General features: G+C 39.8%; 1 protein-coding gene and 1 pseudogene across 2 annotated transcripts in view; both read right to left on the minus strand.

Annotated features, from left to right (window-relative positions):
* Positions 1–420: 420 nt before the first annotated feature.
* The window catches only part of LOC128587660 (protein NPAT), a 64,064-nt gene continuing 47,880 nt past the window's right edge, over positions 421–16,604 (minus strand). For both annotated transcript variants that reach the window (XM_053594048.1, XM_053594047.1), the window contains 5 exons: positions 15,331–15,446; positions 15,147–15,255; positions 4,767–4,824; positions 3,528–4,662; positions 421–2,046 (listed from right to left, as the gene is read on the minus strand). In XM_053594048.1, the coding sequence (XP_053450023.1) occupies positions 1,969–2,046; positions 3,528–4,662; positions 4,767–4,824; positions 15,147–15,255; positions 15,331–15,446 (1,496 nt within the window). In that variant the 3' untranslated portion in view covers positions 421–1,968. The remainder of the gene's footprint in view (positions 2,047–3,527; positions 4,663–4,766; positions 4,825–15,146; positions 15,256–15,330; positions 15,447–16,604) is intronic.
* Positions 10,037–11,446, minus strand: LOC128587663 (polyprenol reductase-like; annotated as a pseudogene).

Genomic DNA, 16,604 nt, shown 5'->3' on the forward strand with positions numbered 1-16,604 from the left:
TAGCCGGGCATTGTGGCAGGTGCCTGTAGTCCCAGCTACTTGGGAGGTGGAGGCAGGAGAATCACTTGAGCCCAGGAGTTGGAGGTTGCTGTGAGCTGTGATGCCACGGCACTCTACCCAGGGTGACAGCTTGAGGCTCTGTCTCAAAAAAAAAAAAAAAGAAGCTCCAAGTAAAAGTTGCCTTTGGACCTTATCTAGAAGCTCTGGGCTAAATTCAGAATCTTGAACAAAGTAACTTATTTTACTTGTCCATGAATTCTCAGTACCCAGCAACACATAAATATGAATCTCATGAGAAGAAAATCTGTAATTTTCAGCATTATGTGAACTTTCCAAAAATAGTACACAAAATTGATATGCAAAGGAATTTAATCAAAGTTTCTAAACAAGATTGTCAATATAAAGTAGTTCAAACTTTTGAGATAATGAAAACATTTATTCAGACCTAACTGTAGTACAGTATCAAGTAGAGTTAAATAAACATTAACGGTATGATATTTAGTTCCTTAGGAAAAGACTATTGACACATCATAAGAATTTCTTACATCACATATTTTTGCAGTAATGTGCAGCAATTAAGACGACATGATTTCTGCATTGAGAAATGTTATGCTGGAGTAAGAGGAATATTTTTAAAGGCCTAGTACAAAAAATTGATTGAGAAAAGTGACTCTTCAACAAAACATACACCACAGAAAAAGACCCTAATAAACTGATATTTAATTAAAAAGAAAGCACGTAAGAGAACATACTTTAATATCTAGGCACAATTGGTCAGGTACTAATTATAATTTCTGTTCTCATTTAAAAGTTTACACCGATTCTTCAATTTAACTGATGTGTATGAATCTAAATACAGAGAAGGCACCTCTCTCACTCTCTTTCAGATCTTTTTGAGAGTAACTATAACGCCCTAAGAGACACACAGATAAAGCCATTATATCTAAGTACAGATATAGTTATTTAACATATCCCATTTTAGGAGAAACTAAAATATAAAACTATGATTTCTCTTTTTACATCATATGATGGATATGACTTTCTGAAAGAACATCAAAAGATAATCCTCCATACAAACTTTTAATAGAACAGAAGATTTAAATTAAATGTGCATTGGTCACTACTATGTAAAAGGGTCTATGAATTAGTGCAATTCTTTAAATCCCCTGTATTTAGGGGAAGTATATACATACCAACAAATCTCTACTACAAACCAAACATTTTATGGCTCAATAGTCTAACCACTTAAAGTTCTGTTAAAAAATTTTTTAAAGTTATAAATGAAGATCAGAACACTTGATAAATGGTTTACAAAATTCTCTCTTTAAAACAAAGAGAATAAACCACCAGAAGAAATAGCAAAGTGTAAAATTCTAGGAATATAATCTTTACTACTACTGTAAGGGCTGTTAAAGTATTCACTCCAAAAAACCCTCATCAAACTGTTGATTTCTGATTAGATACTTTAACCAGTTGAGATGGTTATTATTTTATAGTACTTAGTGGCTATGTATTTATATGTCTTGCTGAGCAATTACTGAAGGTGATTTATAAGGCTAAGCATCATTTCCTTCCAAAAGAAGTTAAGAAAGTATTCCAGATGAGTAAGTCTCAGAATTAGGGATCATAAGACGTAAAAAACGCAGTGTAAGAACAGTAGGTTGATTTGACCTCTATTTCAACAGATTTATACAATATTTACAATATGCAATTGCCAAAGCTATACAGTGTTGCAGATTGGCTTTACTTACATTTCTGCAAAGGCTTTTTCCAAATAAAAATATACCAAATAAGTCTATTTACAAACTAGGAAGCTGCTTCAGAAACAGCATGATTTAGATATAAAGTGAAATCTCAGTACAAAGTGCAGGTCATGCTTTCAGATTCTGTCAATATCCCATTCCCTACACTCAATAGTTTAAGGGATACAAGTTTTAAATAGCTACTGTTCTTGTATGTTCAGGATGTTTACTCATCATAATGCAATGATAACAAAAATTTGTCCACATCCATTCCAGCTGGAAATGAACTGGGCAGCTTCTTTTTCTGTCAAAAAAAGAAAAAAAAAAATAAGCTGAAACAAGTTCCAAAAGCTTTCTTAATAATTATATTCAACCATAACAGTATATTAGGTTCTTCCCTGTACTACTAAAATTGCCAATTTTTTTAACTATTAGAATTTTAGTTTTACAGCGAAATAGAGGCAAGTTTTCTAAACTCAAAGTTAATTAAATACGGTTCAAGGCACTTTAATGATAGTTTGGGACAAAAGACATAACACACATACAAATCCAGAGTGTATCAATATTGAATTAAACAAGATAGAAATGGTTCCTATAGGTGGTTAATTAGTGCTTAGAAAGCTTTTGAGATATTAAGGCACTTACCAAGTTCTAAATATTTAATAAACACTGGGTATTATATATACACTACATTTAGTTCTCATAGTCTAAGATGTATAGTAACATGTCAAATGATGAGGCTGAGACCTGGAGAGGCCACAGACTTCACAGTGGTCACTGGGCCAACAGACAGCAGATGCAGGATTCAAATCCAGACTTGGAGGGCAGCAAAGCCAAGATTCTTTCCCTGATACCATACTTCATGACATTTTAAACACTGTCTGCTCTTTAATTCACTTATTAAACAGCTAAACAAACTTAAATGAGTTTCATTCATCAATGCTATCCCTGTGTTGCCTTCCCACAGACAACCATGGTTAAAATAAAATAGGTAAATTTAATTTTTTCACTGCTGCAATGTGTTAATATCTTTAAGGGTCCATGTTAGAGGTGAGACATAAGGGCAAAAAAAAAAAAAAAAAAAAAAAAAAATCCAAGATCTAAAGTAGCAAAGTTTTTATTTGTTAATTCGACACTAAGTGGTTTTCCACTCTTAAATGACTAAATAATTCTCACAAAAAAGTGTGGGTTCTACCAAGACAGAAACAAAAACCTGCTTTTCCCAAAGAACATGTTATAAATACCTTAGCAATAGTTTTGAAACTACTATGTTTCCCCTAGACAACTTCTGAGGACCACACTGAGAAACACTGTTATAGAATGTATTTTGTTAGGCCCACGTGTAGGAGCTCGCACATGTAATCCTAACAGTTTGGGAGACTGAAATGAGAGGATCACTTTAGGCCAGAATTCAAGACCAGTCTGGGCAACATAGCAAGACCACAGGCTCTACAAAAAAATACCAACAAACAAACAAAATTAGCAGAGCATGGTGGTACATGCCTCTAGTCCCAGCTACTGGGTGGCTGAGGTAGGAAGATAGCTTAAGCTCAGAAAATTGAGGTTGTGGTGGAGCTGGAGTAAAGCTACTAAATTCTACCTAGGGCAATAGAGGGAGATTCTGTCTCTGAAATTTAAAAGGAACTCAAAAAATGTATTTTGTCAATCAAAACTATAAAAGCTACTTTGACTATAACAGGTAGTGGTGGCAAAAAGTGCTTAATTCTCTTGAGTATTGAAGGAAGGAAAAGGTGTGGCTTTAAAATTAAAACTTTCAAAACTTGCCTTAATTTTCTTCTTTTTCATTGGCATTGATGAATTTGCAAGATTTTTATTAGAACTACGAGAGGTTCTCTCACGCTCATCTAACTCCTCAATCTTCCGTTTTTTTGCGGTGTTCCTTGAAGATGCTCTAAATTGTGTGTTATCTTTCAGAGGAGTTGCTGAAGTACTCCTTGAGATGGCTGCTCTGGAGAGAATCATTAAGGTGTGGGCAGCCATGTTGACACTGTTCTCACTGCCGGTCTCACTGGCAGGGCTGCAGGCAGGCAAGTCTGGGGTGACAGGAGGAACCATTACTTTGGATGTGCTACTGTCTTCACCGAAACGTCTATTAGAGGGGGCCTTGATGCCATCTGTAGGTTCCTCTTTATGTTTTTCCCCTACCCCTAAACCAGCGGTCCGGGGTACAGGTAAATCACTATCAGCAAGCCGATTTACTGGGCTGGGCCAATGAATGTCTGGCAACATGTCTGTGGTAATTGAAGAACTGGCAGATTTAGTTTGCTCTTGTTTTAGATCCTTTACAGCTGCACCTATTGAAATGACATTTTTACTGTTTGAGGATGTGTCTTGTTTTTTGGTGACTTCTTGCAGTGAAGCTATAGTTTTCTCATTCCGTAACCCTCCATTTTGCTGCCCAATTGATAGTTTTGAAGTTTCTGGATTTTTCTGCCTTTCCACATCTCTGCGTAATTCATTCTCCTTATTAGCTGTTGCTTTGTGGAAAGATTCAAGCACAACTTCTGTTGGTGAAACTTTCTTTTCTGACTGAGTTTCTCTTACTGTGGTATGTTGGCTAATGGCTGTTTCTGATTTAGATAAAATCTTAGGCATAGGAGGTTTCTCTCTCTCTTTTCTGATAGCATTATTAGCAGGGGGTTTTAAGGTGGAGGACACAGTGGGTGAGTCAAGATGAGGAAAGGAAACCGCATTCCTTTCTTTGTTTTGGGACACAATCTTATGGTTTGGCCCCTGTGTACTTGCCACAGGAGCAGCAGCACTATCAAAACACAGCACACGTCTGTGGCTTTCAAATGGTTTGCTAGCTGGAATTATATTCTCTACTGGGAAGGGACCTGTGCTTTCTTCCAATTTTTTTCCAGAATCTGTGGCCATATTCTTGTCAGAAACTTCAGTTCTACAAAAATAAATAAATAAAATTATTTCTAGCAGCATAAAGAAATCCTTTGTTTTAAATGTGAACATTCAAATGAGCTATGATAGAAACTACTTTATGCTCACCTTTGTGGAAGACAGCCAACTGAGTGAGTTGAGTCCACCAAATTATTTACCTGTTTTCCTGAAATTATAAATGAACACTGCTGAGAGAAAGAATATAATCTGAAAGAGGACAGAACATACTACAACATCATACATCATGTAAAAAATTAAAATTATAGGTAATATATAAAAAGCAGCTTTGTAACATATACAGGATAATCACTTAGACATTGTTATAAAGGAAGTCTAGATATGGAGCAAATCTCTTGCTTTAACTTCAGGCAAATATTATGAATCCATTCTTTAGATCTAAAAATTACAACAGTCAATGACGCACTTCATGTACTGCTTAGATACAGATAATTACTTCAAGAAAGGGACAGATTATACTTATTTAACATTCTGTTCATGTAACTCAGGCTTACACGTCTGTTAAGAGACAGCACATGTTCTGGAGTTTTAACAGCCATATTTTAATTTCCCAGAGTTTCAGCATTTATGTGGGAAATCAACAAGAAAGGAAAGCAAAGATGAGATCATGAAGGACCTGGTGTATTAGGGTGGCGGGTTTAAACCCGGCCCCGGCCTAACTGCAACCAAAAAATAGTCGGGTGTTGTGGTGGGCGCCTGTGGTCCCAGGTACTTGGGAGGCTGAGGCAAGAGAATCACCTAAGCCCAGGAGTTGGGAGATTGTTGTGAGCAGTGTGACGCCATGGCACTCTACCAAGGGTGATAAAGTGAGACTTTGTCTCTACCAAAAAAAAAAAAAAAAAAAAAAAATTCCAGGTAAGAGATCATGAGTGTCTTAGAGACATTAATGGGCATTTACATGGATATACCCATAAAAGGAAAAGTTAGAACCAATGGTGACATTAACCAAAAGGGAGGGGGAGTAAGAGAGAGGTCTTTGAGGCAGAAAGGTTAAGACTTAAATATGTAGAGTTTAAAGGTCTTGAGTCATTTAAAATTAGCAAGGGAGAAGCTTAATAGTTTAGTGATGGTTCTAAAAGCCAACAATAGTATCAACAATTATAGGGAAGAAAAGTAAAGTAAGATGGCAGCATTAGGAGGCTACTGGTAACCTTAGATAGTTTTAGTAGAAACATGAAAAAAGACAATAATGTTGATGAAAAAATGAAAGATTAAAAGGGGATGGGGATAAAAAGTTGAAAGATGGGACAAACCTAAGTGAGTTTATGGTGAGAAAGAGAAGCCAAAAAAGAAAAGTTGAAAAAATGTACAGGAAGCCCAGGTGTGGTGGCTCACTTCTGTAATCTTAGCACTCTGGAAGGCCAAGGCAGGTGGATTGCCTGAGCCAGAGTGAGAGCCCATCTCTAAAAAATTGCTGGGCACTGTGGCGGGTGCCTGTAGTCCCAGCTACTTGGGAGGCTGAGGCAAGAGAATCGCTTGAGCCCAAGAGTTGGAGGTTGCTGTGAGCTGAAAACAAAACAAAACAAAAAATCCCCCAGAAAGTACAGGGAAGAGGAGAGAGAGGGGGAGGGGAGGGAAGGGGGGATAAGGGAGGAGGGAGGGTATTTGGGGGGACCTCACCTAATGTGCATGATGCAATGGTACATTTCAAAACTATTAAGAAATAAGTATAATTGTGATGGATGTGTTACTTAGTTCAATGTAAGCATTTCACATTGCATATCGAAGCAGTACCCTGAACCCCATAAATGCATCAATGTACAAAGTTATGATTTAATAAAAAATAATTAAAAAAATATTATTAAACACTACAAAAAAATGTACAGGAGAAGACTGACTACAGTGTAAGTAGATTGCATTAACCTTAGAAAAATATGGAAGACAGTTATTCCTTTAAGGAAGAAAAGGTAAAAATAATTTTGAAAGTAGAATGTGTACATACTGAATGGGAGTACTGATCAGGAACTGAAGTTTAATACTGATATGCTGGAAAATAAAAACACTGCCAAAGAATAAGGAAGATTAGACAGATTTGAGAAAAGCTGTGCAAGTCCGGAATAGTTTGAAGAGGGAATGGAAGAGAAAGCAGACAGGCAGACATTTAAAATGATTGCCAAATGGCAGGTTGGTGAGAAACAAATTAAGTGGTATGGAATGGCTCCATTTCTAAAGTAATGCTAAGCCCAGGTGTAAAAGAGCAGAGATTTTTGGTGGGACAGATCGTGGATTGTAGGGTAGCTAATATGTACATAAAAGGATGTGGATGTGCAGGTTATTAAAAATACTGGCCCTTGGGCGGCGCCTGTGGCTCAGTTGGTAAGGTGCCGGCCCCATATACCGAGGGTGGCGGGTTCAAACCCGGCCCCGGCTGAACTGCAACCAAAAAATAGCTGGGCGTTGTGGCGGGCGCCTGTAGTCCCAGCTACTTGGGAGGCTGAGGCAAGAGAATCGCTTAAGCCCAGGAGTTGGAGGTTGCTGTGAGCTGTGTGATGCCATGGCACTCTACCGAGGGCCATAAAGTGAGACTCTGTCCCTACAAAAAAAAAAATAATAATAATACTGGCCCTGGGTGGCGCCTGTGGCTCAGTGAGTTGGGCGCAGGCCCCATATACCAAGGGTGGTGGGTTCAAACCCAGCCCCAGCCAAACTGCAACATAAAATAGCTGGGCGTTGTGGTGGGCGCCTGTAGTCCCAGCTACTTGGGAAGCTAGAGGTTGCTGTGAGCTGTGTGAAGCCATAGCACTCTACTGAGGGCGATAAAGTGAGACTCTGTCTCTAAAAAAAAAAAAAAATATTGGCCCGTAAGTGGCTGATATGGTAGACTTTGAGCTTCAGGGATTTAGAAAAGGAATTAAATTCTGAAAGGAGAAGTAAGTTCATGTAAAAGGTAAAGATTTAGGTAATAGAAGCTATCACTGGTTGAAGAGGAATTCAATGGATACATGGAAATCAGAGTATTTGGAGAGAAGGGTTTGACCTCCCCAAATCTTGTTAAGTCTAATAAAAAGGTAAAACATTCAAACTGTGGCTACAGGAGAGATTGGCTGAAGTGAATGTAAGTCTTAGAAGTGTAAGGTATCGAAGAACTATGAGGGTGGTTAAAGGACTAGGAAGGTTAAAAACACGGGCATTTTGTCATTTGTGATGATAGAAAATTTTAGGGAGAAAAGTCTGAGATTTAGATACTACAGTCATCAAGGCCTTTAAAAAATCTGGTGTTATTTGACATACGGTACCTTTTGTTGAACAGAAATCTTTAATTTTGGAGTAATCACCTCCATCAGATTTTTTCATTTAAAATTATGCTTTTCAGTCTTTAAAAAAAATCCTTTATCTCAATGTCATAAAAATATTTGCACATATTCTTCTATTGCTTAATTGTTTAACTTTTCACTTTCAGATCTTTGCCTTGGAGTTGACCTCTGTATGAAGAAGGGATCTAATTCTTTTCCTGTATTTAATGCTCAATAAATCTCATGTTAAACAATCCATCTTGTTCCCTCTGATTTCTGATGTTACCTTTACCATATACAAGGTCTCTTCCTAAACTCTATTTTGTTCCACTTCTCTTCCTGTTTTATGATGGCTTTGCAATATTTTACTATCTGGTAGAGTGAGGCTGTCCTCTGCTCTTCGGTCCTTTTTTTTTTTTTGCAGTTTTGGCCGGGGTCAGGCTTGAACCCACCAACCCCAGTATATGGGGCTGCCCCCTGCTCTTCTGTCTTAGCTAACTATGGACTTTTATTCCTTTTTTTTGTTTGTTTTTTAGACAGAGCCTCACACTGTCACCCTGGGTAGAGTGCTGTGGCATTACAGCTCACAGCAACCTCCAAATCCTGGGCTCAAGTGATTCTCCTGCCTCTGCCTCCCAAGTAGCTGGGACTACAGGTGTCCGCCACAACGCCTGGCTATTTTTCGGTTGTAGCAGCTGTCATTGTTTTTTAGTGGGCCCAGTCTGGATACTAACCTGCCAGCTCAGGTGTATGTGGCTGGCGCCTTAGCCGCTTGAGCCACAGGCGCCGAGCCAGGACTTTTATTGTTTCTTATAGATTTTTTTTTTTTTTAAAACCAGAAAAATCTCATGCTATGTGAATGTTTACTTTTTACTGTGATGCTTAGGCTATAGTGTTATTTTTCAAGTTTTGTTTTTCCTTGACAACATGCATTTTTTTTCTCTCTGAATTAACCGCAGGTCTTTTTTTTTTTTTTTTTGTAGAGACAGAGTCTCACTTTACCACCTTCGGTAGAGTGCCATGGCGTCATACGGCTCACAGCAACCTCCAGCTCTTGGGCTTACATGATTCTCTTGCCTCAGCCTCCCGAGTAGCTGGGACTACAGGCGCCTGCTACAACGCCCGGCTATTTTTTTGTTGCAGTTTGGCCGGGGCTGGGTTTGAACCCACCACCCTCGGTATATGGGGCCGGCGCCCTACTCACTGAGCCCATATTTTCTTTAACATAAACTATTTAAAATATAAACTTTATCCCTAAATATCTTCAGATTCAGTCTATAAGTTGAAATAAACTCAAGCAGACATTGATCTACATGTGAAGGAGGCGCAGTCCTGTCCAGCCCAGAGTGTTTCAGTTGCACTGTGAAGCCTTGCTGTGCATCAGTAGGAAAATATTTTCCAATGTGTTCAGTTTTGAAATACTCCCTCCAAAGGGATGTCAAAAAAGGTATTAAATAGGGTGGCGCCTGTGGCTCAGTCGGTAGGGCGCCGGCCCCATATGCCGAGGGTGACGGGTTCAAACCTGGCCCTGGCCAAACTGCAACCAAAAAATAGCCGGGTGTTGTGGCGGGCGCCTGTGGTCCTAGCTACTCGGGAGGCTGAGGCAGGAGAATCGCTTAAGCCCAGGATTTGGAGGTTGCTGTGAGCTGTGTGAGGCCATGGCACTCTGCCATAAGGTGAGACCCTGTCTCTACCAAAAAAAAAAAAAAAAGGTATTAAATAAAAGAGGTTTCAAAACTTTTTTCTGTTGGGGGGGCACCTATGGCTCAAAGGAGTAGGGCGCTGGCCCCATATGCCGGATGTGGTGGGTTCAAACCCAGCCCCGGCCAAAAACTGCAAAAAAAACAACAAACAAACAAACAAACAAACAAAAAAAACCCAAAAAACTTTCTGTTAGACTATGATTTGAGGGAGATGAGTGGAAATGGCTATCAATAGTCATAGAATTGGAGATGTTTGTGGTAATTGAGAAAGTATAAACAAACTCCAACAAACTCATTTTTCCCTGAAACTATTGGTATAAAATTGTAATTACTATTACTTTCAAAGGTTACCCTGCTTTTACTAAAATGCAGCAAACATTTACTGAGCACCTGCTGTTACTTTTCCCTAACAGGCTCCCAGCCATAGGCAGTGTCCTCTCTTCACTTGTGCATGTGAGAAGCTATTTACACATCTGTGGTTAGTTTGCTTGTGAAGCAGCTTGGAAAGTTCTCAACTTATCAGTTGGTTGGTTGTAGAAAGCAGACACATCAATCCCTGATCTGTCAGAGTATTTCTTCTTTGAAGACACTTTCAAGATTCATTTTCTTAAGGGGTAATATCTTGCTCATTTAGTGGAAACTTTTGGGGTATGAAAACAGAACAGAGTTTCAAACAGTTCTGCAGAACCCGCACTTTGGTCTCTGGACTTCGTTGTCCTTCATGGTTGAATGTGTCACCTTGTTTGCACTCTTCGTGACTGAGGTTATCTTAAAACAAAAATGGCAGGAAATCTTTCCTATGCCTTGGACAGGAGACAAATTTGCCTTTGTAGAATTTGTGGCTGAGGAAAGCAGAAAGGGCCTGGTTGAAGAAGACACATGTCACCACTAGCCACCAAGTTAGGTTGTGGAACCCAAAGGTGGCAGCCATGGAAATGTAGATCAGCTCTGCTAAGTAGGGGAAGAAAGGTATTCAAACCAGTCTCCAAAAGGGATTCTGTGGTCGCAGTGAATGACCACTCCTGCTTTATTTTTCCTGAGATTGCTGAGAATGACATGGTATTTATTCTGATGGGCAGATGACCAGATGAACATCAACATTCCAAGGATATGGAACCAATGCGCTTGCATCAGTAGATTTTTCCCTTTTACATAAACGTTCCTGTCATCCATCGGCACTTGGCTCAGCACGGTCAGTCCGACAAGTATGTAGTAGACCATTCCGAAGCAGCACTGCACCACGTGAATCATGGCGTTGGAGAAGACGCACTCCTGGAGTCTGCGGAAGCTGTGCAGCCACAAGAACTCGAGGACCAAGAACGCAGACAGCACAGGCTCACCGCCTTGGGAACTGGGCAGCCCCCAGAATTCTGAGCAAACTATGAAGCCAGTATGGAAAAGGTGCTCCCGGGAACAAGGACTGAGTAAGGCACCAAAGCAGGAAGCCATTCCACAACACTGAGGTGATACAGAAGTGAGAAAAATACCTTTTGGGGACATCAAAGGCCCGGTAGGCGGCAGGGCGCGGCGGCCCGGAGCTCTTGGTTTTCCCGTAGAGCGGATCAGGTCCTGGAAGAGCGCGCAGCTCGGGAGCAGGCCGGATGGCAGGAGCTACAGCAGCAGGGTCAGCAGGAAGGCGGCAGCCAGCACGAGCCACAGCATGGGCAGCGGGTTCAGCGCCGAGAGCTCGGCCCCCACCCAGGGAGCCATGGCCCGCGCGCCCGCCGTCCGCCAGAGGTGCCGCCGCCACTCGCCTGCTGCGGCCGGGGCTCAGCCCAATTATTATAGATTTTATAAACAGTTTCTCCTACTCACAAAATATTTTTTTTTTTGTAGAGACAGAGTCTCACTTTATGGCCCTCGGTAGAGTGCCGTGGCCTCACCCAGCTCACAGCAACCTCCAACTCCTGGGCTTAAGCGATTCTCTTGCCTCAGCCTCCCGAGTAGCTGGGACTACAGGCGCCCGCCACAACGCCCGGCTATTTTTTGGTTGCAGTTTGGCCGGGGCCGGGTTTGAACCCGCCACCCTCGGTATATGGGGCCGGCGCCCTACCGACTGAGCCACAGGCGCCACCCCTCACAAAATATTTTACTGATATTTTTTAACTGGAACTACATTAATTTTTTGATTCAACTGGGAAAAATGGAAGTCTTTACACTGTTCAATCTTCAAATCTATGAATGAGGTTCTTCTTTTAGGTCTTCCTATGGATCTTTTAAGAGAGACTTACAATTTTCTTTATTTCTAACATTTTTGGTTACGTGGTTTCCTATCACTTTTGTGGTTGTTATAAATAGTATCTTATTTTCTATCACATTTAATAGTTGCTTATTGAGGCAAACAAAACTCAATTGTGGTTAATCAACCTGGAAACCGGGCACCGCCTGTGGCTCAAGGAGTAGGGCACTGGTCCCATATGCCAGAGGTGGCGGATTCAAACCCAGCCCCAGCCCCAGCCAAGAACCAAAAAAAAAAAAAATCAACCTGGAAACCTTGATGAATTCATACTAGCTCAAGTAATTCTGGAACTTTGTGTGAAAAATCATGTCATTTGCCATAGTAGTATTTTTCTCTCCAACTTTTTTTTTTTTTTTTTTTTTGAGACAGAGTCTTACTTTGTCACTTTGAGTAGAGTGCCCTGGCATCATAGCTCATAGCAACCTCAAACTCCTGGGCTCAAGTGATCCTCTTGCCTCAGCCTCCCAAGTAACTGGGGATTACAGGTACCCACCATAATGCCCAGCTATTTTTTAGAGATGGGGACTTGCTCTTGCTCAGGCTGGTATTGAACTCCTGAGCTCAAGCAGTATCCGCCTCAGCCTCTCAGAGTGCTAGGATTATAGGCCTGAGCCATTGCACGTGGACTTCTCTCTTCAAGTCTTCACACCTATTTTCTTACTGTATTGTGTACCATCAAGCATTGGTAGTCTTGTGAAGGAAGCAGGGAAAATAATGGTGGAAGTGTAAACTTTCTTCTCTATGATTCAGAAACTCTACTGGGTATGTGCCCCAAAGAATTTATCATAGGGGGTAAAATAAAGGTTAATGCAAGTGATATATTTCAAATGGCCATTAAAAGTAATGAACTAGATAAGAGATAGAACATAAAAATAACAAAGTAGCTATAAGGACAAAATCCAATAGGGTACCAATAAATCAAAATACAACTTAATCCTACATCAACAGATGTACACCTTTTAGCTTAAGGCACTGCAGAACTGATCATAGCAGTTATTGAGTTTGCTGTATAATCGCTGCTCTTAAGACCAGACTAGTGAAGAAGAAACATTCACAATGTAATATGTTAACTGCTGTATCATAGGTTTGGCTAAGAATTAAACAAAAAAATAAAAGTGGGCTCGGTGCCTGTAGTTCAGTGGTTAGGGTGCTGGCCACATACACGAAGGCAGGCGGATTCAAACCCAGCTGGGGCTTGCTAAACAATGACAACTACAACAAAAAAATAGCTGGGCGTTGTGGTGGGCGCCTATAGGCCCAGCTACTTGGGAGGCTGAGGCAAGAGAATCGCTTAAGCCCAAGAGTTTGAGGTTGCTGTGAGCTGTGACACTCTATCCACTCTAAACCACTCTAAACCACTCTATCCAGGGAGACTGTCTCAAAAAAAAAAAAAAAAAAAAAAAAAAAAGTGGAATACTCTCACGTTAGCCACTGCTAATTAAAAATGCTTAAGATCAAGTTATATTTAAATTTGATGGATAAATAAGAACCAGATTAAGTGGGAGAGTTGGGTGAGGAAGAGGGAATATTATGTAGAGGGGTCAGCATGGGTAAAGAGATAAGGACAGGAAGACCACTGAGTGGAGCAGCAAGTAAGGTTGGTACAAAGGGTCCATCCTGGGATGTGGTAAAAGAGTTGAGAATGGAGAGGTTGATAGTAACTAGATGATAAATGTGTATGTATTTCAGCCTCAGAAATTTTAGTTTTGTCTCGTGGGCAACGAAGAATTGCTGAAAGTTTCTAGACATGGAAGCAAAATATTTAGATCTGTATTTGAGGGGTCAAAAGTTACTCAGCTAGCAGTTATAGGATTGAAAAAATAGAGAGTACTAAAAGAGAACAAGAGGACAACACTAATATAATTTAGATGAGAAATGATGAATACTTAAATTATGAAAGGAGAAATACTGCTTCTAGATGAATAGGTAATAAAAATTTTAAAAAATGAAAGGAGACTTTGGGGGGCAAGACATGATTGTAAGAGGGACTTTACCTAACAAATGCAATCAGTGTAACCTGGTTTCTTGTACCCTCAATGAATCCCCAATAATTTAAAGAAAAAAAAAAGGAGAAATGTACATAAGGAGTGAATGTACATAAGGAGTGATCCCCGCCCAGGTTTTTGATGAGAAAATAAATGGTTGAGCCACTGACTAAAATAGGAAACACAGTAAGGTAAAATTTGTAAACTTTAAAGCCCTGTTACCCAAAATGTGATCCAGGACCAGCAGCATTGGCATGATTTGGAAGCTTGTTACACAGTAGAATGAGGAATCCCAGGCCCTGTTCCAGTCCTATTAACATTTAACAAGATTCTCAGGTAGTTCATATACACACTAAAATTCGAAAAGTACTCCTTGAAGTTCTCATACAAATACTGTACACAACACATTCATTAAATGCTTTAAAGCTGCTGGGAAAAATAGGAATTACACTTATTTTGGGATAGCTGCAAAGAATAAACTAAGGATTAGCAGGTAAAAGCTAAAGTTCAATAAAGGAAACAACTTTCTCAGAACTAAAGCCGTTCAATAACAAAGTTGGCTGCCTGTGACATCTGTTACAAGCAAAGGTAAGATATTACTTGCTGGTGAAATGGTATAGTGTGGGAGGTAGGTAGGCTGAGTTCCCCACAGGCTTTTCAACTCAGGGTAAAGCATGCAAGCAGGCCATCCCTGTGCTTCTAATTAAGAAGAAAGGAATCTGGAGGTTGCCCAGTGGGGTAAATGTCTGCATGACTATCTGTGTGTGGGGAAATTCAGCAGTACAAGCCAGCTGAAACCATCAACTAGTAATTTAGATTAGGAAAGCAAAGATGTCTGCCTGAAGCTGAGATTTGCTCTTCCCCACTCTGTTCTGTGCACCTGTTATCTGGCTGCTTCAGATGTTCCATTACCCTGTATCCCTGTATATCCCACCATTACTCTTCACCCAACCTTCCTGGGGGCCATAATCTCTTCTCTCACATTTTTTAAACTTGACTGCTATACATTCTTGCAGGTTTATTCTGTTGCTGTACCCAATAAAAGACTCCTAAGCAGCAGGACCAGGGATGCACTGTTTCAGGCTGCTCCCTAGCACATGAAACAGTATGTGTCGTTTCAGGCTTCCAGGCTTTATGATAACAGTTTGATGTACTTGATTTTTCCAGCACTGTCTCCCTTGTTGATCACTGTCCCAGGTTGAGGTCCATGAGAACCCCAACAGTATAGGTATTCACAAAGAAAATATTCAGGTGACGCTAAGAACATATAGAGACGTGAGGTTGAAATTAATGAATTTAAAAATAGGTACCTAAACAAGGCTTGTTTCTTAGTCCCTGAGCCTTCTGAGATTTTGGAGGGATGGAAAATTGAGGATTACTTCTATTTGAAACAGGGGCTGCCAAAGGCATATGAAGGACCTAGAAGAGAAAAACCTGTTAATTATACTATGTTTGAAAAGCTTCACTGCACCACTTTTAGTTCATAAATCTTACCTGGCGAGGAGGAGCAGAAAAGGTATTTCCATTCTGTCCAACCACAGATACTGGGATCATTCCTACCATTCCTTGAAGCACAGGTTGGACTGGAGAAGTAATTATTATGGCAGAGCCTAAAAAAAAAATTCACATTAAGATTTTCTTCCGCAATTAAATCTAAGAAGGGAAAAGGATGGGGTCCAATAGCTTCCCACCCAATGGGTACAATGCATGGATATATGGCACACTCCCTGGGTGTAGGATACTGCGACAACTCTGACTTCAGCCTTTCACATGTAAATTACCTCACCTAATGGTTTGTACTCTTATATTAACCTGAAATAAAAAATAAATTAATTTTAAAAAAGACGAAAAACATTCTTCTCCCAAATATTTTAGTATAAAACACCAAAGTAATTATTATTCTGAAATAAATTCTAAGAACAACTCTTCTTTACAATCTACTCTTCTCTTTAAAAAATTGAATAAAAGAAGGCTATTTAAGAAAAATTTGATATAAATGTTAAAGTAGTCTAATGGTATTCTGTTGTGGTAAACCATCTCAAGCAAGTATAAGACTGTACAGCCAGAAGGTATTATAATATATCTTGACCCCTCTAGAAAGAGCAGTAAAATTAATTAGAAAATGAGTGGTCGACACTTTAAGTCTGAACCTTATAACATACCAGAAAATTAGAATCCCAACTGAATGTTGATAGCCCAAGAATATACTCATAACCCCAACCTACTGTATTAGGTAACCAGACAAAACTATTGGTGCAATGCCTACTTGGTCCTTAGAATTCATCAATATAGTCCGCAGCTATCATAATTCATTCTTGCCATATAAATGAAATTTTTTCTAATACAGTCACCATCAGGTTGACCTCATCACTTTCATGCAACTTTCTGCACTCTCAAATACCGACTTATGTTGGTGTTACTTCTGTTGGCTATAAAGAATTCCTTCCTTTAACTCTAAATCCTACCTTATTTGTCTAAGTGTTAGCTCAAGCACCACATTCTCACATTCTGTACAATTCTGACCTCTCCTTTGTTTTATTTGTAATTGCATGTGACACAGATCCATTGGGTTTAATACTTAATTGTTGATATTGAACGCAACAAAAAAGGGAAGGGGAGAAGCTTGAGAACAAATACACAAGGAAATGTAGGTCAATGTGTAATAAGCACTATCTCTGAGAAACATATAATCAAATATGACCATCATGAAAGGCCTAACAATCACTAAGTGCATATAAAATAGCATGCAATAAATGCTACCAGGGCCC

This window comes from Nycticebus coucang, chromosome 6 (genome assembly GCF_027406575.1).
Source record: "Nycticebus coucang isolate mNycCou1 chromosome 6, mNycCou1.pri, whole genome shotgun sequence".
Taxonomy (NCBI): Eukaryota; Metazoa; Chordata; class Mammalia; order Primates; family Lorisidae; genus Nycticebus; species Nycticebus coucang.